The sequence below is a fragment of the Charadrius vociferus genome, unplaced genomic scaffold (genome assembly GCF_000708025.1).
Source record: "Charadrius vociferus isolate BGI_N301 unplaced genomic scaffold, ASM70802v2 scaffold308, whole genome shotgun sequence".
In the NCBI taxonomy this organism is placed as follows: domain Eukaryota; kingdom Metazoa; phylum Chordata; class Aves; order Charadriiformes; family Charadriidae; genus Charadrius; species Charadrius vociferus.
Window position 1 is genome coordinate 740,593 of NW_009649929.1, and position 24,995 is coordinate 765,587.

At 43.7% G+C, this 24,995-nt stretch overlaps 1 protein-coding gene across 1 annotated transcript in view; it reads right to left on the reverse strand.

Annotated features, from left to right (window-relative positions):
* SYNE2 (spectrin repeat containing, nuclear envelope 2) overlaps window positions 1-24,995 on the reverse strand; it is a 178,975-nt gene that overhangs the window by 14,212 nt on the left and 139,768 nt on the right. The window contains 7 exon segments of the mRNA XM_009891211.1: window positions 2,726-2,888; window positions 15,271-15,437; window positions 16,436-16,594; window positions 20,119-20,274; window positions 22,338-22,463; window positions 23,245-23,439; window positions 24,858-24,993. Of these exon segments, the coding sequence (XP_009889513.1) occupies window positions 2,726-2,888; window positions 15,271-15,437; window positions 16,436-16,594; window positions 20,119-20,274; window positions 22,338-22,463; window positions 23,245-23,439; window positions 24,858-24,993 (1,102 nt within the window).

The following is a 24,995-nucleotide window of genomic DNA, read 5'->3' on the forward strand; positions in this document are numbered from 1 at the left end:
TCGTGAGAACTCCCACTAAATGGTATTGCTGATTTTAGTGAACAGATAAAGCAGAATTGGTTTTGCTCTAGACTTAAAAAACCCAAACAAAATAAAATAAAAAAAAAAAGCTCCAAAACAGACACAGCTTGTAGTAAATCCAAAAGGAGTTGAAGGAAGATTTTCCCAAAAGTCAATAGCTGCAAGGAGTTGAGTATCACCCAGTGGCAGTCTTCAGTGGAGTTACATATGTACCTGAAAGGGCTAAGCCAGAAATGGTCAAAATTTGGCTTGTGGGATTTGTGGTAATGTACAGCTTTAAGGAATGTAGAAGCCAAAATCTTTACATAGATGAGAGACTGCCAGAAGCAGACCCAACAGAATTTTTGACACCTAATTAAGGATTCACAGCTGTTTTCTGAGCAAGATGCAGCAGTGTCCTTTTAACACAGGCGCTACATCTGAGAGCATCGCTACTGGTACCTGGAGAGACTATTCTGAATTCATTAAATTACACTGGATTTACAGCTGTATTAGTGAAAATGAGAATTTGGACCAAAGATTACAAATCCATTCCACTTGCACTATGTTAATATCACTGATGTGATCTCATTACTTCTGGCTGTGCCTAGGTTCATGGAATAACCCTAGACAGAATCCTTGCTGTTTTTCAAGCTGTTATTCCAAATTACTTGACTGCATTATGGCAAGACAAACACAACAAAATATGTAATGGGGTCAAGAATATACATTGAGCCCAAAAAGGTACTTTTCCCTCAACTCTGCACAGCATTGCCCAGAGACCTTAAACAGACTACATGCTGCTAGACTTCTGCGTTAGTGAAACAGCTTTGAAATCTTAAAAATATTATTCATGTTTTAATCTTCATCCTTTAATTGAACAAACATGCCATAAAACATCTTCGTGGATGCACAGTGCTTTTAAATGTCATTATTCAAGACTGAACAAGTAAAGCTTTTCCAGTCATGGTTGTCAAATAAAAGAAGCCTGTAGGGCACATTTCTCACCACCACTCTGCTCTTGCCGAAACAATTGTTCAGATAAAACCAGGAAAGATCTTTTTACTTGTTGCATTCAGATAAAGGTTTCTCTAATGCAGAGCAAAAGAAGCTTTTTTAAACTGTGGTCTTTTTAGTCAGCACAGTCTTCTCACACTCAGCCTGCTAAAAGGTTACAGTAGAAGGAGTCTAGAGGTGCCCAGGTCTGTGTTTGAAACCGAATCCAAACAACAAAGCAGTAAGTAGCTCTGAGCAGCAAATGATGGCTCTTACAGTGAGCTGAAGCTTGAATGCTCACAACAAAAATAAATTAGTTTGGACACAATTCCTTTGTGCCCCACATTCGCCTCTGCCTCGCAATTTATCACAGCCTTTGAGAATGCAAAAAACTTGGATGGGGAGAAAATATTTCCTTATTGTTTACATGATCATTCACAATGCAGATGAAACCATTAGATGCACTGGGCCAAGACTTCTCATGTTTGACCAGCATCTTGCAGTGGAGTTGGCAGGAGCTATCTCCACTCCTGTCGCAGAGGAGCTGGCCCTTCCCACAACGTCTGGGACATGAGTGGATGGAGAGCCACGTCAACCAGCAGAGAACACAGTACTCAGGTCTGAGTCACTCAGGGATCTTTCCTTAGACACAAAAGCAGCAGCCAGAGATAGAGAAGATGGGAAGGATGGGAAGAACACTCACAGGTGTTCTTAAAGGCAGATGCCATAAAGCTTCCATGCTTGACAGCTTTATTCTTGATCCTCAGTTTCAGGGCAAATATTCTTGTTTAACACAAAGGCCGGGTGACAGCCATGGTCATTCTCAGCCTTCCCAAGGAGGCACTTTGAACCTGGGCAGACTTATAGCACAGCCCTGAGCAAAGACTGACTCCATGAGCAAGTCTGTGCTTTGAAGAAGTTCCTTTTCGTTCCCTGACGGCTGAAGAGAGAAATTTTCTCCAGGACTATAAGTCATCTCGCACTTCCACTTGGCTGGGATAGCTGGCACATTCAGCTGCGCCCAATCCTTGACATCTCCAGCACTTAAAACTAGCATAGATCCTTAAGATCCCCCAGGTGAGCCACTGTCTCAGATAAACACCTACATGCGCTCAACCAGCACCTGACAGTGCTAGGTAGGTTCCCACTTATGTCTCAGCAGGATTCACGCACCATCTCACTCAGCCCTGAGGGGATCTTCAGAGCCTGTTTACTGGATCAGGCCTCAGTCAAAGGTGTGTTTGCACAAGTCCACCCTCCAAAGCTGCTGTCTGCAAGGAGGGGAAGAGAACTGAGGTATTGAGGGCAATACATCAAATCACAGCACTTAAAATCTGTGACAGCCAGTTTGCAGGAGACCTGGCATTCACGCCTTGTCAGCCAACATCACCCTCATGGATTTTGCACACTGTCTGTGCCCTGCCTAGACCTTATGAAGTCTGCTGTACTTAACTGACCAAACTATCAAATGTAAGAATGCTTTTGTCTGTATTTTGCATGTTTTTGTTAGGTGGAGGGGGGAAGGGAGAAGTGGGGGGTAAGTCAACACAATACTTAAATTACAGCAAGCAAATAAAAATTTTCCATGTAATGCATCTTGGCAGGGACGTGCTGTGATAAGCACAGTTAGAAGGCCTTGCTAAAGAAAAGAAACAGGTGATTTTAAACTAGGACCAGTTGTAATCAGCAGCATTTTAGCTCATTTACTCTGGCTGCTCCTATTTCCCACCTGCTGTTCTGCCAGTCTCTTCTGGATTTCTTGGTCATCACAGACGTCATAAACAACAGGTTTGGAAAGCTCAGACTCAATCTGGGCCAACCAGGTGCGAAGGTTACTCATGTTTTTGTCCAATAGTTGTATAAAAGCAAGTGTTTCCTTCAGTTTCTTCACCCTAAGCAAACCAGGAAGAACATTTTGTTACAAAGATCTACAATCAGTAGAAATGATGTTAGCAGAAGGTGATGACAAGCATGGCTTTATGAAGCACTTACTGTCGCACCAAGCTGTTTCCTGTAAATGAGAGCCATGTTTTAGTCAAAACCTACCTAAATTGGCTCAGCAGGCCTCTGCTCTACATCTGCAGGAAAGTCTTACGCGAAATCTTTAATGAAAATATACGAGCAGAGGGAATTTTTGTAGCCTCATTCATCTGCCAGTGAGCTCTTCGGTCAGTTCTTGGATGTTTGTCTAAGTGGGAGTTTGTACCATAACATGCTGCAGTTAAACTAAAATGGGTATTTATGGTCTGTTTTTCCTGCTGTGAATTACGTTCAGTGTTTTCTTCAGCAACCAACAGGCCCACCCTAATCAGCAAGGTACCACTCTGCCAATGGAGGCAGAATTTGCCCAAACTACAGGTCTAACACCCTGGGCAAATGGATGCTGACAGGAGAGGAGAAGGCCTGAACAACAGCCACTGTGGAACTTAGAGCACCGCTACATTAAAAGCTCTTCTAAACAACACACTGAAATGTGCAGAGATGTGCCAGACTCTCCTGGTGGGTGAAAATGAAAAAAACAATCCTGAAGAGAGAGAATATCCGATGTCTAGACAGAGTTGTGCCGCTGACAAGCAAATGAACCAGGGAGACCATTTACTTTTCTTACAGCTGTTTGTAGCACAGCTCTCAAGCTGTAGACAAACTTTTCTTTATTTCTAGTTTTTACAGCATATTCCCATGTCAAAACCCCTTCTCAGCCCCTCAAATTATCTAAGTAGCATATTTGTAGATTTTGGCAAATTTGTCCCTATGTGTTGGAGGAATATCTGTTAAACTACCTCACTGCTCTCACTTTTCCTTGAAATTCTCATTTATTGCAATTTCCAACAAAAATGACTAGAAAGCCCAACACTGGGGTGATATCTCTTCTGACTTCAGATTGGCATCAGAGCTTGCCATCTAGACCTTGGTAGTTAATTGAGAAAAGAATAATCTAGATCATGATTTCCATCAGACCTCTCTTAAACATCCAGATCACAAGATGAGATGAACTGTAACAAAAAAGCACATATTTCTCTCCATGAACGGCAACAGTCTGCCCTGCAGTACTATAAACATCAACACTATAGATACTAAAGTCAGGTGAAATCATTGCACCCATGCCCTGGGGAGAACCCCCTTCAGCCCGCGTCATTTCCCCGTGCTGTACTCGTGGCTGCTTGCATCCCTCTGTTGTCTAGTTCTGTCCCTGAGCCTTGGGATGGATTTCTGGACTTTGCACGTGACTTCTAAAATGCAAATTTCTGAATTAAACTCTAAGCTATTGCCTGATCTAGCAACTACCCAGATGAGCCTCATTATCTAAGCCAAGTGCAGTGCAAAAAGCTGAAGTATGCATCGCGAAAAGGCCAAAATACTTCCTATTCATTAGCCACCATGACCTATCTGCCAAACTGCAGGGAACTGTCACCAGCTAAACAAAACCAGCAGCTGGGACTGGAAGGGCAGCTTGTACAAGGGGATCACTGCATGTCCCAAAATGCAGGGGACTGTTGAGGGGTCTGAGATGAATGTTAATGTATTTGCAACACTACTGTTGTATAAGCTAGGACTGGGGCAGGGTAGGGGGGGGATGTGATGTCATCTAGTGCAGGCAGGGACAGATTACACCAAGACAAAAGTGCCCTGATCAGGTACCTGGATGGTGGATGGACCTGCCCCCTCCTTGCAAGCAAAACGAGTAGTTTCCTGGCCCATCGTCCTGCCTGCTGCCAAAACATTCTAGCAAGCTTTAGAGGAGAGAGGTCCAAACTGCCTGTGACCGAGTGACTTCTGCAGTTGCCTGTTGTGGCATATGATACAACAGAAGATACGCAGGACAGCTAATCCACAATGAACATGCCACTCTGTAAGCAACGACTGATCTTATTAGCAACCTTAAGGTAATAAAAGAGGATAGGTACGTCAGCTAGATACTTGATTTAGGGTAAAGCAGTTATGGAGGAGATGTGGGAATGATCCTGCTGGATTTGTTCAGTTCTGTTGGTTACTGTGAAGGTACAGAGTAACGTCAGCACATTTGGAGTCCCACATGAATTATCATAATGGGAAGCAGCTTCCCCTACCTCTTGTCCCAAAAGGACCAGGCAGTACTTTCAATTGTTTTATGAGGAGAGAAGATGGCAATACTCCTGGCAGGCATTCAGCAACTCTGCACTCTCCTAAATGTAAAATTAGTCTTGTCTGCTTGATGCAACTCTGCAAGCCAGCCCGAAGGATTTAGCACAAGTCCATGGTCCACCTTGTCACACTGCCTTGCACCCACAAAGCCACTGATACTGGTGTAAAGCACAAAGCAGCTACCTCTGCCCCTTTACATTGATGGTGCTTCCCACCACTGCAGCTCAGAGGAAGCCACGGGATGACAGAAGCATTTAGCTGCTCTCGCTTTCCTTAACAACCTCTTTTCAGAGCTCTGCACCAAAGTTCAACCCTGTATGCAGAAGGCACCTGGCTCCCAAGCGAACAGCAGCTATATAAATCTTCCTGCTTCTGGTTCTAATTCCATTATTTGGTACTCAACAAACATCTCATACTCCAGTAACTGTACAGCATTTTCTTGTGCTATCATGGGCTGGTAGTAATTTACTCAGGAGACCTAATTCTCCCTCAGACCTCTCTACTGCTCCTGTCCCAGCAGTCAATTTGGATCTACTTGGTTATACTGCTCAGCAGTGCCTGTGGCTCCCCAGCACATGTAACTCACCAAGGACAGGCAACTCAGGAGCCCTCTCCCTGGACAGGTGGGACAGTACAGGCTGTGTGTTGAGCACTAAAAGGAAGAACCACTAGAAGAGCCAGGCCTGAGGAAGAGTCTGAGCCAAACATCTATGGCATTGCATTGTTAATTCTGCATGACTTCAGGCCACCCAGGAGGAAAGCAAGGCTAGATTCCTGACTATATCCATATTCTACGATGTTCCCCACTAATGCTTTGGAAATGCCTCTCTGATGACTTTCAAGAGACGCACATGTTGGGATCATCTGATGCTACAGCTGATGTGCCGAGACCACAGCTTATTGTGCTGCTCAGTATCATCTCTCTGCTTCCCTGTACTCCCTTCTCTCTATCCACGTGTCTCCTATCCTGAAGTTGCATTACAGAAAAATTCATGGGTTGCAAGACATCTTTCTTCAGTCTGCATAGTGGATAACAGGTAGGTGAACACAGCCAAGGAGGTCCAATGCGAAACTAAGGGACATTAGATTATAAAGAAATGTCTTTATTACTGACAGCACGATCAATAAATTTAGAAAGCAACAGTTTTAGAATCCAAGTGGGGGTTTTGCACCAAAAAAATCCTCCAAGAACATTATTTTGGCTTAGAAATTCAAAATTCAAGTTACAGATATTAGCATAAATATGCGGGTCTTTATCTTCTAGTGTTACTAGAAGCAATAGTCTCAAAGACAGCATCAATGTGATACTGTGAGCTTGTATTTACTTTCTAGGAACTGCCATTACAGACATACCACTGTAATTAAGTAGTTTAATTTGTTACATATTCTGGATAGAATATGGCATTTGTCTGTCATTTAATCACTTGTATTGCTCCAAGTCATTAATCTCAAACTTGAGCTAAGCAGCCAGAGAAGAATAAAAACCTAACAGAAGTTCCTATCAGTGCAGTGTGTAAACAGGAAGACAGTCTTGTCCAGATGTTCACGTTAGTGGATTTGCTCTTGTTGCAGTCAGTGGACAGAGAGCCCAAGGTAAAAGGTAAGGTTCTACACTGAAACAACAGGTGAAATGATGAAAAATTTGAGCATCCTTCTCCAGCACTCTCATCTTGCACAGAAGTCACAGGGAACTGCCATTTCTGTCTACAGCTCAAAGTAAAATGTAAAATAGACTAATTACAGCCATAAAAGTCTATGCATATGCAACAACCATTCTCAGATGCGTTTCTGCATGCTGCAAGCATTCTTTCAAATTATCTGCTCTTTGCATGAAAGAAACCTCATGAATTCTTTTGAGATGCATTCTGAAGGGACCATTTCCAGAAAGACAGGCCTCCTGGGTGGGGCTGCACAGCCACCAAGCCTGGGGGCAAAAAGCTCCCCCCACATCCAGGTGGCCAAACACCCAGCACACAGTGAATTCACAACAATAAAAGTTCAAGCGCAGCAGAGGAAACGAGCTCCTCCCAGTTACCCAGAAGGTGGAAGAGGCTGCCACCACTGTTGGTTGAATTTTTCCTCCACAAAGTGTAATTCTCAAGTTATTTGGTCAAACAGGCAAGACTTACTGTTTAGTGAATAAAGGCCTACCTATCCGTAGTTCACTTCCCAATGAGAACTCACCTGCCACCATTAAACATGCCCCCAAAAGCAAAAAAAACAGTAATAATTTTAGAAATCCAACAAATATAACCACTAATCTAAAAAAAACCCAACAAACTCAACCATCCCTTGTACTGTGCAATGGGCCCAGCTTAAAAACCATCCTGATTCAAAACAGTGCTTAGACACATACATAAGATGCCTGGGATAAGCCAAACAAAGCCAGTTTCTAAATGTCTTAATCTTTACACCAAAATAGAAATGCCAGGAAAAGAACAAAACTAGTAGATTATAACTAAAAGCTGGCTGCAAAAGTGAACAGAAGGACTAACTGACCTGACTTGAGATTGGATTTGGGTCTTAATATCTTCAATGAAGTTGCCAGCATTGGGTTACAAGAAAAATGCATTAACCTGTTTCAGGCTGAATCATTGCATAACCCCACAAATACACAGAATATTTTGTAGTAACTGCTCAGGAAATATCTAGCAGTAGAAGACACTTTCAGGTTGACTGAAATGTATTCACACAAACATAAAGAATTACAAAATGCCTGCCAATTGCATTGCATCAGCTGTCAAAATGCTGCAGGAAAACGTACAGGGAAGCTCAAACAAGGTAATAAATAACATTCAAATTTCAGTGTTTGAAGGAAAGAAAAACCTCCTGACATATATTCCAAACTCTCCTTCACAAGCACAAATGTCATCAGAAGAAGACACTACATACATTTCTTTTTAACCAAAGAAGAGCTGGAATTGCCCTGCCTGCTGATAGGATTGTTTACAACCCGGTAAGGCAAATGAGATGCACAACCCAGGAAACCTTTGTTCAGTAAGTCGCAAGGGCGAGCTTAAGCCATGTGAGGGACAAAAGACTCGATTTGGAGAGATGATGTCAAAGGCAAATTTTAGGCCTTCGTATAAAACGCAAGGACGTTTCTCTGCACAGCACCCGGCCCTGGTACAATGGGAGGAAGCCCCCGTGTCCGTGGGTTGTGTTAGCACAGCGAGCAGAGCAAACAGCGGGTTCGCCGGAGGAGGCTTTTCTCGCATTACCCTGCCGGCCAGTCCAAAAGGTTGTTGTCGCAGATCTCCACCCTCTTGGGTGCAAAACTCCCAAAACGCAGCTGATTTTAAGCGAGAGGCCCCTGAGCCCTATTCCTCCTGCTAACGCGCCGCGTCTCCCCCTCATCCACTTGTCCAAGGCGAATTGCAGGGAGCCACTGGCGCATCGGCACTGCGGTGCCCTCCCCCCGACCAAACCCCCAACCGCTTACCAACATGGCACTTACGGTTCGAAAGAAAAAACCATTCCTCAGCTTGCAAATCCCAAGCTGCAAAGGGGACCGTCTGTTCGACCACGGCAGGCATGGAAGAGGAAACCCCTCCTCCACAGATGCCCTATTTATTCGCTGCTTTAGCATCCCGAGTAAGGGGGGGGAGGCTTGCCCAACCTCCTCCCCCCCCCCGAGCTGGGGAGCCACTGTAGCTCTCCCCAGTTTTAACCCCTACATTTTGGGTTGGGATTTTACCTGGCAAATGGCCGCATCCCTCCTCAGAACAAAACCACGAGAGCTTTATTCTGACACAAGAGAATTCGCACGCGAAGAAGCGCACGCTGAGCGGCTGCCCGCGGCTGGCGACAAAAAGGTTGCAGGCTGGAGGCTTCGGCGCTGAAAAAGGTAGATGCAGTGCTCATTTCTTGTGCGAAAGAGGGATTGGAGCCTCAGACCCGGATGATTTGCAGCAGCATCAATTTGAAGCAAACTCAAAAAAATGAGAAAACGTACATCCACGCACAGGCACCACGCACACAGATGTATCCTTACTTCCCCTGCTTTCTTCTTTCTCGCCTTTACCATTATAGCCCAGGTATTTAAGTACGAATTAAATCTCCCACACACTAACCTGTCCTCTCTTTAACCTTCCAGTGCAGGGGGAAGGCGGCCAATGCAAGTAGCCTGTTACGCCGGAGGACAAAATAACCCCTAATCTTCATTTATTATATCATTTGTTTGTGGAAAAACACACTGTCATGATTTTTGTGTATTATGACTGCCAGAGATCACGGGGTGGGAAAAAAAGGCGGAAGTCAGAGAACCTTGAATTAAAAGTCACTCCCCACCCAGCCAATATCAGGAAAAAGTAAAGAAGTTATGATAATCCCACCAAAAATGCAAGGAATTATTTTGAAATCAAGGGTTTTTCAGTGTTCGGGTAATCTTCTGCAGACCTGTATTGGCTTGCCAATCGCTCACATTCAATACATGGCAGGATAAAATGTGCCGGGGAAGACACCGCACACCGTATATTTGCACAGGTAAATCACACTTAGTCACCTCGACAGTTTAACCTGAGTATGGTCCAAGGAGGTTCAAAAATCCATTTGAAATGGTAGGTCTGAGAAAACAGGGAAATAACCTTCCCAGCTTGACAGGCAGACAGCAGGAACGGCGACTGTGAGGATGACAAGGACTCCTTTTGCACGGCCAGCTCCCCCCCAGCTCCTGGTGCACCTCGGCACACATTGCATAACCAAAATAAGCCCAACCATCCTGCCTGATACGATAATTAATTCTGTCACAGCTTTTGGACCGAAGAGAAGTGTAATCCATAAAGGACATGGAGCCTGGAGAACATGGAAAGAAAGCAGGCACCGTGTGAGTGAGATTTCAACTGGCCAGTTTTTTTTTTTTTGGCACCAAAATAGTGACAAGAATGAGATTTTACAGTGGTACTGCCACAAACCAGTATAATTCCACTGAACATGGCTGCATCATTTACCCGGGGGCTTCACTGCAGCATACTTTGATTCCCTTGCCATGGAATACTGATCTGCACCAATTTAAAAAGAGCTTTGAACTCGGAGTGCACCCGCATTGACTGAGGGCTGCTCGGCTGCAGCTGCGACAGGGTAGGACAGCACACCAACACATGGTGCCCAAGGGTCTGTCCTGCGAAAAGAGTCTGTCCCTGCCAAAAGTTAAGCAATGTGGTGGAAAATAAATAGAGACCAGTTGAGAGGTGGTATGAAATCGCTCACTCCCAATGTATACTAAGCTGGAGCCCTCTGCCACTGGAGCAGCTATCAGGGCAGCCCAGCCGCAGTGAGGGTGCAGGGTGGAAGGGGAAGCACAGAGCAGCAGTTCACTGGAGCTCCCCAATAAAACCTCTGTGGACCCGCTACACAGCACATGGTGGTGTCATTGGAGAGCTTCAACTCCCTCCTGTTTTACTGCAACTTCAGCAGTTTCAGGCTGTTTGGGAATTTCAGCTGGGGTATGCAGGAAATCAGCTGAATACACCTTGGATCTCCCAAGTTCAATGTGGGAAAGAAGGGACTGACTTTGGTTGTGGCAGTTCAAGATTCCTGTACCCTGCAATGAGGGCTGTTGGCTTGCAAACACAGAGAAAAGACCTAGTTGCTAAGCATTCACCTGTAAAAGAATGAGAAGGCACATTTGGCCTTGCTAGCTACCTGTATTTTCGTGCCAGCATTAAAGGCCACAGTCATTTGAACCCACAGTCATTTGCTACATACACAAAAAATGTGCCTTCCTCCACAAGGCTGAAAAATGGCATCCCCCTTCTACAGCTTCATGGCATTGGGAAGAGCTGCAGGATGCCAGGAGGTACAGAAATACAACATTTGTTACTGTAGGGATTAGTCTGCAGACTCAAAACTGCTGGAGGCAGCCCCTGATGAAGCTGGCGGCTTTAATGAAGGCTCAAGCACCGTCCAAACACTTTGCACAACCCCAGGCAGCACAGACACCATCCCACGACATGTGGGTGCTCCTTCGGTCTGCCAGCAGGCAGAAGGCTAACGCTTCCCTGCTGGTCTGGGCGGCAATGCGTGGAGTTAGCACCAGTGGTGGACGAGCCAGGGAAGGACACTGAGGGACATGGCTGTGCACAACACGGTTCCTGGGCAATTCTTGCCAGCTAATGCATGGCCGGGAGTGCTGCTCCAGAGCATGCTGGGGATGCAACTTCCACTCCACGGGGTTTTGGCTGCCTACAACCCATGTGCAGCCTGTGCACTCCCTCTCCTACTGTTTCGGGCCTTCACTTGGGTGTATGTGCAAGCACGCAGTGGTTTCTTCTGGCAGAGTGCTGCTAAGAGGCTGGTGATGAGAGAACAAAAGCAAGAGATTTTCTGTGTCCATTTTTACTGTCAGCACAATGCTCCCTTTCTGCCTGTTAGTATGTTTGCATTCCCCCTCTGTCAACAAAGACCTCAGCACAAGAACCTCCCCTAGTAAGAGTATCTTCCAAGCTGAACAGAAATTCACTTGTTCTCCTTTCCAGGCATGCTAATATCTTGATGGTTACTTTATCCCACCAGAATTAATATTTGGACACTTTTCCAAGTTTGCACCAAGCCACCCCTCCGGCTGCAACACATGTGGCAAAGCTTTTGTCACCACACAAGACTAACACAGACATATAATGAAAGCATTAAGTCCTGCAAGTGCAGCCATATGGCAAATCTCAGCTTGTCAACACAAACTAAGAGAATCACTTCAAGAACTAAATGGAGAGCTCACCTAATTTGCCCATCTGTCCCAGGATGTTTATTGGTTTAAAAAGGTGAAATAAGCTATCAGGAGGAACGCTCTGTATTGATACTTTGGCTCAAGACTCATTTGGCTTCATGTTGGTATCACAGAGACATACACTGCACTACAGAAAAGATAACATTAGTCAGGTTGCAAAATCAACCATGGAGACACTAGAAACCACAGAACTGAAATTGCCTATAAATCTTGATTAGAATCCCTTGTGGATATGGGTTATTTTATACTCTTTAACCACAGGATCATAAAGTGCTTGTCTACTAGAAAGATTAAGCACCCAGGATGGAGGATTGGCTTCGAACACAAAGCTATTCAATGTACATTTTCTCCTTCTACTCACTGCATGGCTTTGTATTTTACTTACTGCCCAATTCTTGGCCTGTCATGAAGACAGTGTGAGATTTAGTCCTTGCCCCTGAGACAGATGGCCACTGGGGGCCAGGGAAGCAGTGCCATGGGCTGTGGTGCACCTGCAAGTGCAAATAAAAGCAGCAGCTGGTAATGTGTTTAACAGGAAGTGATAAAGTCATAGTATTTGTCAAAAAAAAAAGCTTCAAGTGGTTGCAGATTCGGAACGCAAAAACTCAGAAAACTTTCACTTCAATTTCTTGCTGCAGCTACTGACCTGAAAAGCCAGGAGCAAAACCACCTCATCATTTCACAGAGGTGTTGTGAAAATAAGTTCCTACAAGTAGTTTTTTTCAGGAGCAAGACAAGATTGTCTCCCAGCCACAGTCGAAATTCATCACTTCTCTCCAGGCAGCATTCTCATACCTCCATTGCCACACCCTCTAAGGCCTTCTGGCAGTTCCGCCCTGAAGCATTTCCTCCATCCCTTTTACCTTCCTCAAGAAATGAAGCTGTGCCCAATAAAAAATGCTTCATCCAGGTATGCTGCCACAGCAGCAGTTGTGCAGCACTGCAGTCTCCTCTCCTCCATTGGGCAGCAGTTCATGCACAGCCCATGCTGTGTACCATGCCCTACAGGCTCCAACCTCCCTGGAGCTAACCCATCCTGTCGGTTGAAAGAAACTGGTGATGGCAGATGTTTGAGATCCTGTGAAGATGCCTGGATTGTGCTGGCTTCATGCAAGAGGGCCAACATTAATTTTGCCAACGCTATTTTCATGTGCTCTTTTAACACAGCTGAAATATAAGTTTTTTAAAAGTTTTTGCAAAAGCAAACTGAAAAGGCAGGAGACAGCCTACACTGTCTCCTGCATGGGGCATCACAACCCGCGCTCACATTTCATCTTGCCTCCAGCTCCTTGCTCTGCTCCGCTCCCTCATGAAGAGGCCCAACTTGTGCCACATCTATAACCGGCAGAACTGCTGCCTCCTCCCCATCACCTGAGCCTCCCTTTTAGTGCCCCAAAGCATACCTGTGAGTGAGGTGGAAATTTCAGTCAACTGAAGTCTAATTTAATTCCGTCAGAATTCAAATCTCAGCAGCAAGCCACCACCATAGCAGTGATCTCAAAATGGAAAGTCACAAGGTTGTAAACAAGGCAAAATAAATTCTTAGGACCATATTTGGATTCTGTTGTGAGTGTCTAGCCTAGTCGTCATTTATCACTGAGCAGCCAACAACTGCCGAACTGTGAGCCAAGCCCAAGCAAGGTGGATTAGGTGAGGGAGATGTGCTACACTCATGCTGCAAAATGCTGAACCTTTGTTAGCATTAAGTCCAAGCAGGACCACTGGGCTGCCTGATAACTTGGGACCCCTGAGGGACCTGCTTAGAACCGTGCTTTGTCAGGTTCTCCCAGTTCATTACCCTGGCCCGAACACAAAGTCAATGGAAATCACAACTAGAAGCTGGTATATTCCAGACCTTTTGGGGTAAGAACACAGCAATGGTCATAAGGCATCACATCAACTCCCCAGTAGCTGCAATATCCACTTGGATATGTAATACTGGGAGTTACATTGATGCTCTAGGCAAATCCGCATTAACATACCACAAAGCACCACCACACACTTCTCTGAAGATTTAAGACTAGGCAGACAAACAAGTGCTCTGGTGTCACAGACTCCTTGGATAAGACTGCCAGACCTCTCTCTAAATATCCCATCAGTTCTTTAGCATATCTTCCTAAAAATTACTAGAAATGTGCCATGTTTACCTCAGTTTTAAAATAGTGCATTGTAAGCTGCATATAAAAATTGCTACAATTCAAAACTAACACACAGCATAATACAAATGATCATAAAAGTGTTTGAAAAGTTGTGTGTTACTGTAAGATGAGAACAGAAAAAGTGCTGTTATGAAAGTGAAGCTTCTTTCCTATACCAGATCAAATACAAAGACACCTTGAGAGGAACCATTGCAAGACTATCTGCAAAGTGTTAGATCTTAAGAAGGCAGCTTCTACTTAATCATTCATGGCTCATGTGTCACCATTAATTCAGATTGCTGATGAAGATCCAGCACACTCAGCCTTGCATTGTCACAGCACAACCACCCGCTTCATCTGCCCCAAATGTTAACTGAGCAAGAGAGCTTCTGCAGGCCCAGAGAGAGGGGTTACAGGTGAAACAAAACCTTGGCAAAGAAGTTTAGACCAGTACTAATTTGGTGTTAGGCTTATTATTTCTGGATTACTAATAAACTCAGGCAGGCAGTGAGACGAGCTCAGCGTCCGCCTCCCAAGCTGTGGTAGAAACTCAGAGATAATAGTAAAATGGGATCGTCTCAGTAAGGCTAATACTAAAATGGTCATGATGTTCCTAACTCTGTCAAGTATAAGATGTTTAATCCTTTAAGAAGTAATTGCCTAGACTATGCTGGTTTTTGCTTTAATTTCAACTGATACTATTTTCCACCATGCAGAAGATTACGAATTTAAAAAATAAACTCCCTGTATGGTCTTCCAGTTGTTTTTAGGAAAGAGACTGACTAAAGAAATACCAGTAATATTAAATGAAATTTCATACACTTTTGAATGTAAAAAGAGAACATTATCTGGTTGTCTACAAACACAAGCGAGGAATCTATTCCCAAATTCTGTGCATTCAGATACAGGGTAAAATAGAGGCATGTCTTAGAACAGGAGGGTCTCCTAAGGAGCCAAATGAACTCTCACCATACACCCTTAAAATTAAGTTACAATTCAACACAAGCCACACAGAAATAACTTTGACTCTTTCTTTTACATATCTCACATGATTAAAATTACATTTTACATGAATTCTTACACTCTGCCCTCTACCTTTCAATAAATTAAGGTATTTGGTGTCATAATACATCCACAGGGCATAACAAAAAACAGGTAACTTCAGTTTAATTTGACTCCCAACAATAAATTTCAACAGAACTGAAAAGTCATGTCAGTCTGTTTCTGATGGTCAAGGACACTAGCCTCTGACTTTTATCTCATATAAAACATTGAAAATAATTTTCTTACCGTGCTCCAATGACATCAAAGAGATGCTGCCAGCGATCATTGATTTTGTTGAGTTTATCATCTATTTCTGCAACTCGGCTCCTGTTGCTAGCCTTGATTAGCTGATCGCCCATTTGTTTCAAGTGAAGCTTATTTTCACTGAACAGGTTTATTTCTTCCATGTAATCCTGATAAATATACACAAACATTGCTTAATTCCTGGGCAAAACAAAACAAAGCAAAACAAAACAAAACTATCTGTTTCTTTTCCCATGTGTGTGATGTGAAGGCAGGTTTGGCTTGTCATGGCTGGGGTTTCTATGTAAGAATATAGAACTCTTTCACTTAAAAAAAAAAAAAATCTGAATGGAAAAGCATTCACACAATAAAACCACTATGAAAATATAAGCAGCTTAAAGAATTACAAGTGCCAGGAGTAAGTACCCTAAAAATAGCAATGTTCTAAATTTGTTCTCTGATTTCCTGATTTAACATATTTTTTCAATCAAGCTACATCAAAAGAACCCAAATTCAAGTCTAGGATGGCTTTATTTTGCTGGTATTCTGATAAGAGAGAGATCTGGGATTAGATATTGAGACATTTAAGCCCTGGGGAGGAACACTGCAGTTAAAAAATGGTCCAGTTTAAAATCAAGCTAATATGCAAGTATTAGAAAGCACTAACTGCACTGACTACCAAGGAGAAGCGGCAGAATTAGGTTTTATTTTTGGTTGTGGTAACTCCTTGTTTGCTTGGCAAGCCCTGTCCTTCAAGCTCTTCTTTGCCCTGTGACTACCAGTGGCATAACTGCTGACCAGGTGGAGGTGGTGAGAGCAGTGAGGGGCTCCCAGGGCATCACATCCCCGGCAGGGAAAGCTCAGAGCAGTGCCACATGTGCATGTGTGCCCAACAACCCCAACTGCCCACATGCCCAATACTGCAACTCACATGTATCACACTCCATGCCTAAATGCAGTCAGGTGGCATTTCTGTTTTGCATTATGCTCCAAGTCTGGACATCAAGAAGACAAGAGCTGCACTAGAAAAGCTCATCTTCTCACAGAAGCCTGTATGTGCTGGTTTTGTATCATGTATCGCTTCCGAGAGGCAAGGGAGAAATGAGGAATGGTATCTCTATAATGAGCTATCAGACTGCAATTGAAGAAAAGTGGCGCTAATACTTACCTTCTGCAATTTGTCTATCATGTCTTCAATGCTAACATCCGCAGTCTGAAACACTTTGCTTTCCATTTGTACCAGCCAGGAGCACAGCTCCTTATTCTTCTCATTGAACACAATCCAGGCATTGAGCCTGTCCTCGATCTCCTGCTTACGCTGAGACACCTATGGATGAGCACACACATTAACTGCTGGCAACATCTTCCTCAGGGAGAAAACCAGCAATTATGAGCCTTCTAATTTCTAGTCTGCATTTGATCGCATTCCATTTTGAAGGAGCAGTTATCAAATATCTCCAGCTTTCTTTTCAAAGCCTGCACAGCACGCAGATTGTTATTACATCTTATTTTGGATAGCAGGGCCAAAAGTTGACTAGCAAACAGCAGATTCTCTCCCACAGAAGAATTAAACTGACACCTTTATAAATAATGAGCTTATATAAAAAATTAAATATTACTCAGTGAAAACCTGAAAACGCCAAACAAAGAATGAATATAAAATATACAATTACTACATACTGTTTAGTATGGTTTCATATCTAACACACGGGAAAAAACACCTAGGTCAGTTCTTATTTTTCTGCAACTGTAAGAGATACTTTGCAACTACTGGCTGCAATTATTTTATCTCTATAAAATCCTCCCTCTTTTCTTTCCATTTGCTCACCAGTTCTTGGAGAACTTCCAAAAAAAAAAAAAATCAGCATCAAGAATCTATCCTTTTTCTTGAAAACTACAGATTTTTTTTTGCTTAAAATTACATTTGACAAGACAGATAAACAAATTGTCTAGACAGGGAAATTAAGGTCTGATGCTGCCTGAACCAGCAAAGCTAATATCACTGCTCCAACATCTCAGCGAGAAGCAGGGTCACTCTTCTATTAGGTAATAGTACTTATTTCTTGCTAGGGGTCTTAAATATGTATTTGTATTCATTTATGTATTTTGATGGATTCCTGTGCCAAGATGTATGGGACAAAAGAAGTGAAAACCAGTACAAATTCTACTAAACCAAAACAAGACAAAAAACTAACTCCTCACCCTCACCAATAAACTTTGTGTAAAAACTGAGCATAACGTTTTGCTTGCCTTGGCTGCAAATGGCCACTCTAAATACCACCTCAGGGCAGGAAACATTCCCTCTTCACATCTAACATGCACCTTATACAGCATGAGACTCCTTAAAATGACATTACTGATTCTCCTGGACTAATTTCTAGCACTGCTTTGTACCTCAGAGTGAAGTTTAAGTGTGTAGTGCGAAAGCAAAACCAGCTCCACATAACACCAAGTTCAAAATAGGAGGCACCAAGTGATCTCTCACTATATTGCTTTTGTCCTTTCAACTCTCGCTTTTTTTAAGGAGAGAATGAGGAGGTGAAAATGATTTCTAAATCTTCCATGCTGATCTAAGCAAAGAGATGAGGCCGAAAGCACTGTCTTGGGACACAGGGAAGCAATCTCCAAAGTTCTCAATGGGAAGACGTCTGCTGGAGACCCCAGCAACCTCAGAAAGTCTCCCAAGAGGGCCTCTGCTCTGGGATGCTCCCTTGTACCTTCAGCCTCAGAGGAATCACCCCTCATGCTCCCTCTACCACCTACAGCATCTCCCACGTACGGAGGCAAGTTAATTTGGTCCATGGAAGAAGAGACTATGCATGCTAGTCTTTTAAAAAAACATCATTAAATCCTGAAATGATCCTCCCATTTTTGGCTGCTAAGCACAGGGCAAGGCGGGATTTTAAGAGCAAGAAGCACCTTTTAGCTGGCTAAGCAATACAGATTGGGGGTAGAACAAGAACGAGCCAAAAAATCCCAGACAAGCTTCTAGGAACATGAGCCCTTCAAGCTAGGCCTTGCTTTGAGCACCTTCTCCTCCAACCAGCTGCCCCAGGATACCAGCTCCAGTTTCCATCCACAGCACGATGCAGGAGCAATGTGGGCATTCCCAAGGGAGGTTAGAAGGATACCGAGGCCCAGGCATCCAACCTGTACACTAGCGTTTGCTAGGACAGGATAGCTGCTGATACGAATTAGTTAAATCTTTGACCTACATGTACCTTGCAAGGCCTGCAATGTAAACGCTAATCCCTTGAGCGCATCTGCTCACTAAGTGTGTTTGTGTCCCTGCCCAGTCCGGCACAGGCATCTGCCTGCCCGGCTCCCTCGGCTGTGAGTGACAGCTGCAGCCGCGTCTCGCTCTCAAAGGCTTTCTTTCACCTCTCCACATTTATACTGCGGATTTTTTTTTCACACAATACATCTTGACTCCTCTAATTTGTTAGCCAAAACAAAACAGTCGTGCTAGCAGCAGAAGCGATAAAGTCTGCTTTCCTACCCTCGTGTTCAGCGCTGAGCATCAGTGCAGCCTCTCCGGAGGCTCATTAGGGCTGTGTAAACATTTCAGTATGTCCCTCCGCTCCAGCACTGAATAGATTCCTCCCACTACAGATTTTTGCGTGCCTAACACAGTCACATTAATGTCACCCCCTTCTTCTCTCCAAGATAGAATGAACTAAATGTTGCTCCCTCAGGAAATGAAAATAGAAATTTTGAATAAAATCCGAACTTAAATTACTACAGGAAATTACTACTTGGATAGACTGTAGCGGGGTATATACAAAAGATAGCTTAATTTTCAGGGCTGTCCACCGCAGTTGAAACAGCAGGCATCAGCAGTTCACCAAAAAAGGAAAAACAACAAGTTCTCTCATTTATAGGCTTAACTACAGATTTCCATTAGGAAAATGGTTCAGGCATTTTGATTTAAAAATAACAGCCTGTATTTTTTGGGGGGGGGGGGGGGGTCATTACTCTGGTAATATTCCCACCGAGATTGCTTTACCTTTGCCTGAGTAAAGGTCAGACACAAAATACTAACTCGCTTCAATACTTCTTTATGAACTGTAAAATAAAAGCTATTGACTTATGAGTAAAGACAGGCAAGAGTTTGGCTTGCTGGCATGTAGAGCCATCCAGAGTACCTTAAGACCTTGAAGTATTTTACTTCTTCCAATCCTGTTAACAGGGCAAAGTAAACACACATTCAAACTCCATAATAACCTAATGAATCAAGTTCATGTGACTTTGCTGGTAAATGTTCCCCAGCAATTTTACATGCAGCACTAAATTAAGTGTAATATAGCAACAAGCCACAAAGAATGCAAATGTTTCACAACATTTTACTGCTACGGAAAAGACAATTCAGTTCATAGTGTGTTTAAACCCAAAGAGTCAGTATTTAAACACATTTAAGTTTTCTTTATCAACCCTTCTGGCATTTTTTTTTAAACATCAGATTGCAAAGACCTCCCCCTTCCTTTCCCTGCTTCATGCCCTCAGGCAGTTCCTGTGTTTATCCCTGCCTCCCTCCCCGCCTCCCTCCCTTCGGCAGCCCGGAACAAAGTCACCTATTGCAGTAAACAGCTGCATTTGAGCTCTGTGCAATTCAGGCACCCACTAGTTACAAAGAGGTTTTTTAAAAAAATTAAAATCTCAGCAGCCTGTGTCCGGGAAACAAAGGATAAACTCCAGCCCTGGTCAGCTGCACCACAAGAAGCCCCATCCCCACCCCAGACTGCGAAAGTGACCCAACGCCAAAAGAAGTCCTGTCTGCTAACCCTCTCCCCCTTTTCTGCCAGGCCCTGTGAATACCCCTCTATAAAACCCCAGAGGAGGTGGATGACTTACTCGCAAGCAGAGCTCTTCCCACTGCCTGTGCAGATGTTCAGCTCTCTCCTCGACCACCATCATGTCCTCGGCGAGGATGCCGTAAGCCAGCCACGCCTTCATGTCCCGCGCATCCTTCATGTCCCGGGCCCAGTCTGCCAGCGACTGCTCCAGCTCCTGCATGGAAACACACCCAGAACAAGCCTTGGCACTAAGCTCCTCTGGTTTCCAAACCTGCTGGTTAATCCCCTGCCTGGCCTGTGGGGGAGGAGAGGAGGGGAATGTGCAGCCGCTTGTGCAGCGTTCTCCAGCTGGACTGGACGGGGTCCCCGGGTGTTTGGCTCAGGGCCTGACTCGGAGCCCACTGGAGCCCAGAGCAGAGCTGCTGCTGATTAACTGGTGCAGCAACAGCCTCCCCTGCACCCAAAAATGCCGAAACGCTGCCTGACCTCCCGCAGCTCCCCATGCTCCAGGGCAGCGTTTGGTGTTTCACATCCAGGAAGGAATGTACCCACTTCTTTGGATTTTCTTTTTTTTTTTTTTTTTTTTAATTATTTTGGCCAAGTTGCTTTCCACCTGCATTTGTTCCAATTTCAGGTTACTCATTTAAATGCTAAAAAAAAAAAAAAATTGGTTCCCTTCTCTAATGAATGGTTTCACAGGCACTTCATCAGATTTGTCAGAAACGTGGAGCTTTTAAACTGCTCGTTCAAAGAAACACGCTCTCTCTTCTGCTTTGTTCCTCTGACTCCCCTTTCCCTTTATAACAAGGTTATGCATTTTCCTTATCAGTGTTAAACTGGTCACCTAAAAAGCAGAGACACCACTGCATGCAGCTGGGAAACCTGATACTCTACACGAGGTACTAGGTCTCATTTTGCAAGACGGTTGCTGGGAAGTGTCAGTAGCTCATCTAACAACAACAACAACAAAAAAAATCAACAAACCAACAACCTCTTTCAGAGGATCCAATTTGTCTCATTTTAAAGGTAAAAAATTTGTGAGTGTATCAGGAGAAGTGTGCTGGGTCCAAGCTCTGTGAGCATTTTCACAGGGCTTTTGTGATGTGCTTCAACATTGGAGGAAAAAAAAAAAAAACCACAACAAACCAAGCTGATACTAAAATTTACCTGAGCTCACAAAAAATTACTGCCTACAGATCTGGATACATGCATCTATACATCTTAACAAGGGTCAAATCCCTGCATTAATGGAGCTAAGGATGGAATTTCATGGGACTTCACTAGCCTCATATAAGGTCCAGGCCTGAGAGAAAAACAGCTTTATTCCATATAAGAGTGAAATGCAGGGAGTGGAAAGGAGGTCCCTTCTCACCCGTGCCATTTTAGTCCTTTATTATACTGTGACACCCAAGAGCAGAAACTGCACTGGCACTGTCTGACCCTGACGCCTCTGCAGCTGATTTTCTCTTACTGGAATAAGAGGCAGGAGCTGTGTGCTGCCATCTCACAAATAATTCAGAGCTACAGCAGGAGTGCTGCCGTGGGAAAGGCAGCCAGCACTCACAAAGAAGATTTCAGACAGCTGATAATGAGTTCAAAGCCTTGGCTCATTAATAAGCTTATTTGTTCCCACTACATAGGTCAACAATTCACTTCAAAAAAGGATGATGACAGACTGACCAGTCCAGACAAAATGTCTCCTATCCCTTGGAAATGCTTTCCTTGTCATTTAATTTTCATAGTGCACTATGGGCTGCAAGGGCTTTTGCAACTCCCTTACTCTTAATTTTCTTTCTCTTTAATTATGCTCAGATCCCGCAGGTGTGCATGGTGCTTTGCAGACTTACAAGGTCTCTTGCCTGAGGAGCTCCCTGTCCAAAATGAAAACAAAAAGGAAAAACAAACAAACAAAAAAGAAACAACCCAAAACACCACAATAAAAAAGGAAACAAAAAGGGAGATTCAGCCATTAGACTAACAGTCAATTGAGCTGAGACCAGGGAGGTTTTTTTCCCTTTTGTTTGAGGAACTGCTTATTTTATAAATTCAAACTGTGGAAAAGGAGCAGAAGCAGGAAAAAAAAAAATCCAAACACTACTACTGTTGTAATCTTCTTGACCAGCTGGACTTTGCAGATTGGCAGCAAACAGGATGGTGTAAAGGAGAGAAATTCAGTGTCACTGCAGAACAGGGAAGAAAGAAAACTGAAGGAGGGAAAGGGGATCAGGTGTTGTGCAAAGACTACATCTATTTAAATACAATATGGCTGTTCAATACCTTAATGTGTTCCTTGACTTTGTAGAGCTCTTCATGTTCAACTGGAAGTGGATCTTTTACTTTCTCCTTCAGCTCTCGCAGCCTGCTTTCCAATTCCTTCGTTTGTTTTTCATAGGAGTCCCAACTCTGCTCAAGGAGACCCACGGAAGTTATAAAAGGTTAAGATACTTTTTCATGACATATTGAACCATATGGATATACTACAAAATAGCCTCTTCAACCCACAGAAGTAAATAATCATGTGCTCTGACTATTTAGATTTTCTCTTCGATACATAGTACCAGCCACAAGAATTTGGTGCATCAATTTATAGAACTTGAACCCTCTCCTGTATTTAAAGTTTGCCTTACAGAGCATTTCTGATCATTTTGTTCTGTCCAACCTGAGAGGCTTTAAGCATAGTTTTTGGGCCGAGGATTGTATTGATGACAGTACTCAATTTTAAGACATTTTATGTGCTTTCTAGCCATGAAAGCAAATTCATTGCTCTAAGGAAATAAATATGACCTATCCTTCTGATTAGAGGTGCAACAACAGCAGGAGCAACAAGTCATGCTAACTCCCTGTAAGCTAAATTTTAGCACAGGCTTCACAGTCTGAAGCAGGAGAGAGCTCCAGGCCTCGGGGAGCATGATAACAATCAGAGCGGGAAAACATCCATTGTAGCAACAAATGGATGCCAACCCCATTTTCCTTTGGAGATCCAGGGGACTACAGTTTTACCTTCCCACAAGCCCTGATGGCACGTGACAGGGACTTCCCTCAGAGCCCCTCTGCAGCAAGCAGTAGCTCAGCATTTGCCTTGTTGCTGCAGAGTTCAGCCCTGGGGACCGTGGGGCAGGGAAGCTCTCGAGACCCAACGCCAGAGAAGCAGGTGCCACTCCTCCCTGGGGAGGGCATCATCTACCTCTAGGGTGCTGCTGAGGTGCATCTTCTCCTTGTCCAGCAGCACCTGGGTGTGCCCCCAACTCTGCTGTAACTGGCTGAGCTCCTCCTGGAGAAGATCGCTGGTTTCAGGATCGGAGACAGTGCGTAACTTCTCCCCGACATCGATGATTAAGGAGTACATGGCTTGCCACCTCTGAAGAATCACTGCCTTACTCTTTAAATGAAAAAAAAAACAAAATTAAGTTTCTAAGTTGTTCTTAGCACGCTTTAGAAGTGCACTCCTGGCATTTCACTTGGGAAGAAGTGAAGACTCACACAAGGCACTAGTTTGTTCATGTTCAAGAGTAATGAATAGATCTTTTCTTATCTGCTTTTTTACTTTAAGAAAAATCAGATTCTTTCTAATCTTCTGATCTATAAAACTCTACAATAGCTTTTCACAGACTGAATCTACAGAGTGAAAGTGCAGCAGTTATAAAAAGATGGAAATTCAGTTGTCTGAGTTACTCTGAATAAAAAAAGCAGTTTAAGTTCTGTTAGCACCTCTAGCATCAACAACAGAGACAAATTTTTCACAGATAACAGCTCTGTTAATCATGACATACTCCAAGTGAAGCCATCAATAATAATTTGCCTACAAGACAAATTGGTCTGTAACACAAGCAGATAGGATCATTGTTTCTTTCTGTAAAACAACAGCAGGAGGGAAGGGCAATTTGGAGTAGGAGGGAGAACACTTTCTGGCTTTTCTCACTAAGGAAAAGCATGAGCACTAACTTGTAAAATCTACTGAAAATTATCTTTACACAGCAGGTAAAAATAAAGATGAAATAAACAGGGTAAGCACCAAATGGAATACTGGTAATGCGTTCATCTATCAACATTAGGTGTGTGGGAACACAACAAATCTTAGACCATGCAAATAGCATTCAATAATGTATCTTTGAAAGGTTTTAGATTGCCTTAAGCAACCATCAAGTTCACTGCATGTTTTTACTTTCTTGTAAAACAAAGAGGTACATAATTAAAAGGAAAACCAAGATACCCGAAATTAACAAAGGAAAATATTTTTTTCCACTGCACGTAAAATGCAGAACTTGCTGCCCTGAAGAACTGCTGCCCAGGTCTGTGCATCCTGGAGTGGTGGTTCCAAGCACAGACCCCCTTGCAAGTGCTTTATCCTCTTCTCCTGGCAGGTCCTGCCCATCCCTGCACACACGGGAGCCATACAGCCTGTCTTGCCACACACGTGCCTGCTTCCTTCAGGCAAACCGCAAGGCCTGCACTCAGCGGCCATGTCAATAAGGCGCAATACAGACCTAGAGGGTACCTGCTGACCAACGTTCCTGCCTAATCTCCCTGGCACCCTGCATTTCCATGTTCATATCAGTAATATTTTTAAAGCATACAAGGCTACTAAATGACAATGTTGACCAGAAAGTTTCCTACTATAATGAGCCTTTCATAATATCACTGCTTTCTCACCTGTGCTCAGCTTTAAGAAAAAGTGTCAGCAATTGTTTTTCCCCCAAAAAGCATGTGATTTTAAAGCTTTTTACCTTACTGGACAGAAGTTGTTTCAGTCTGAGAAAAAAACACAGATTTTAGATTTATAAGCAATAAATACAGTACCTTGACATCATGAATTAGATTTCTAAGCTGGTAAGGGCTACAGCAGTCCTTGCTCTTCACAACTGTGATGAAGCTGTTTGTATCAGCAAGAAACCTGTTGAGACTCTGCAGGGAACTCCTGAAGAGCTGCCACTGGCT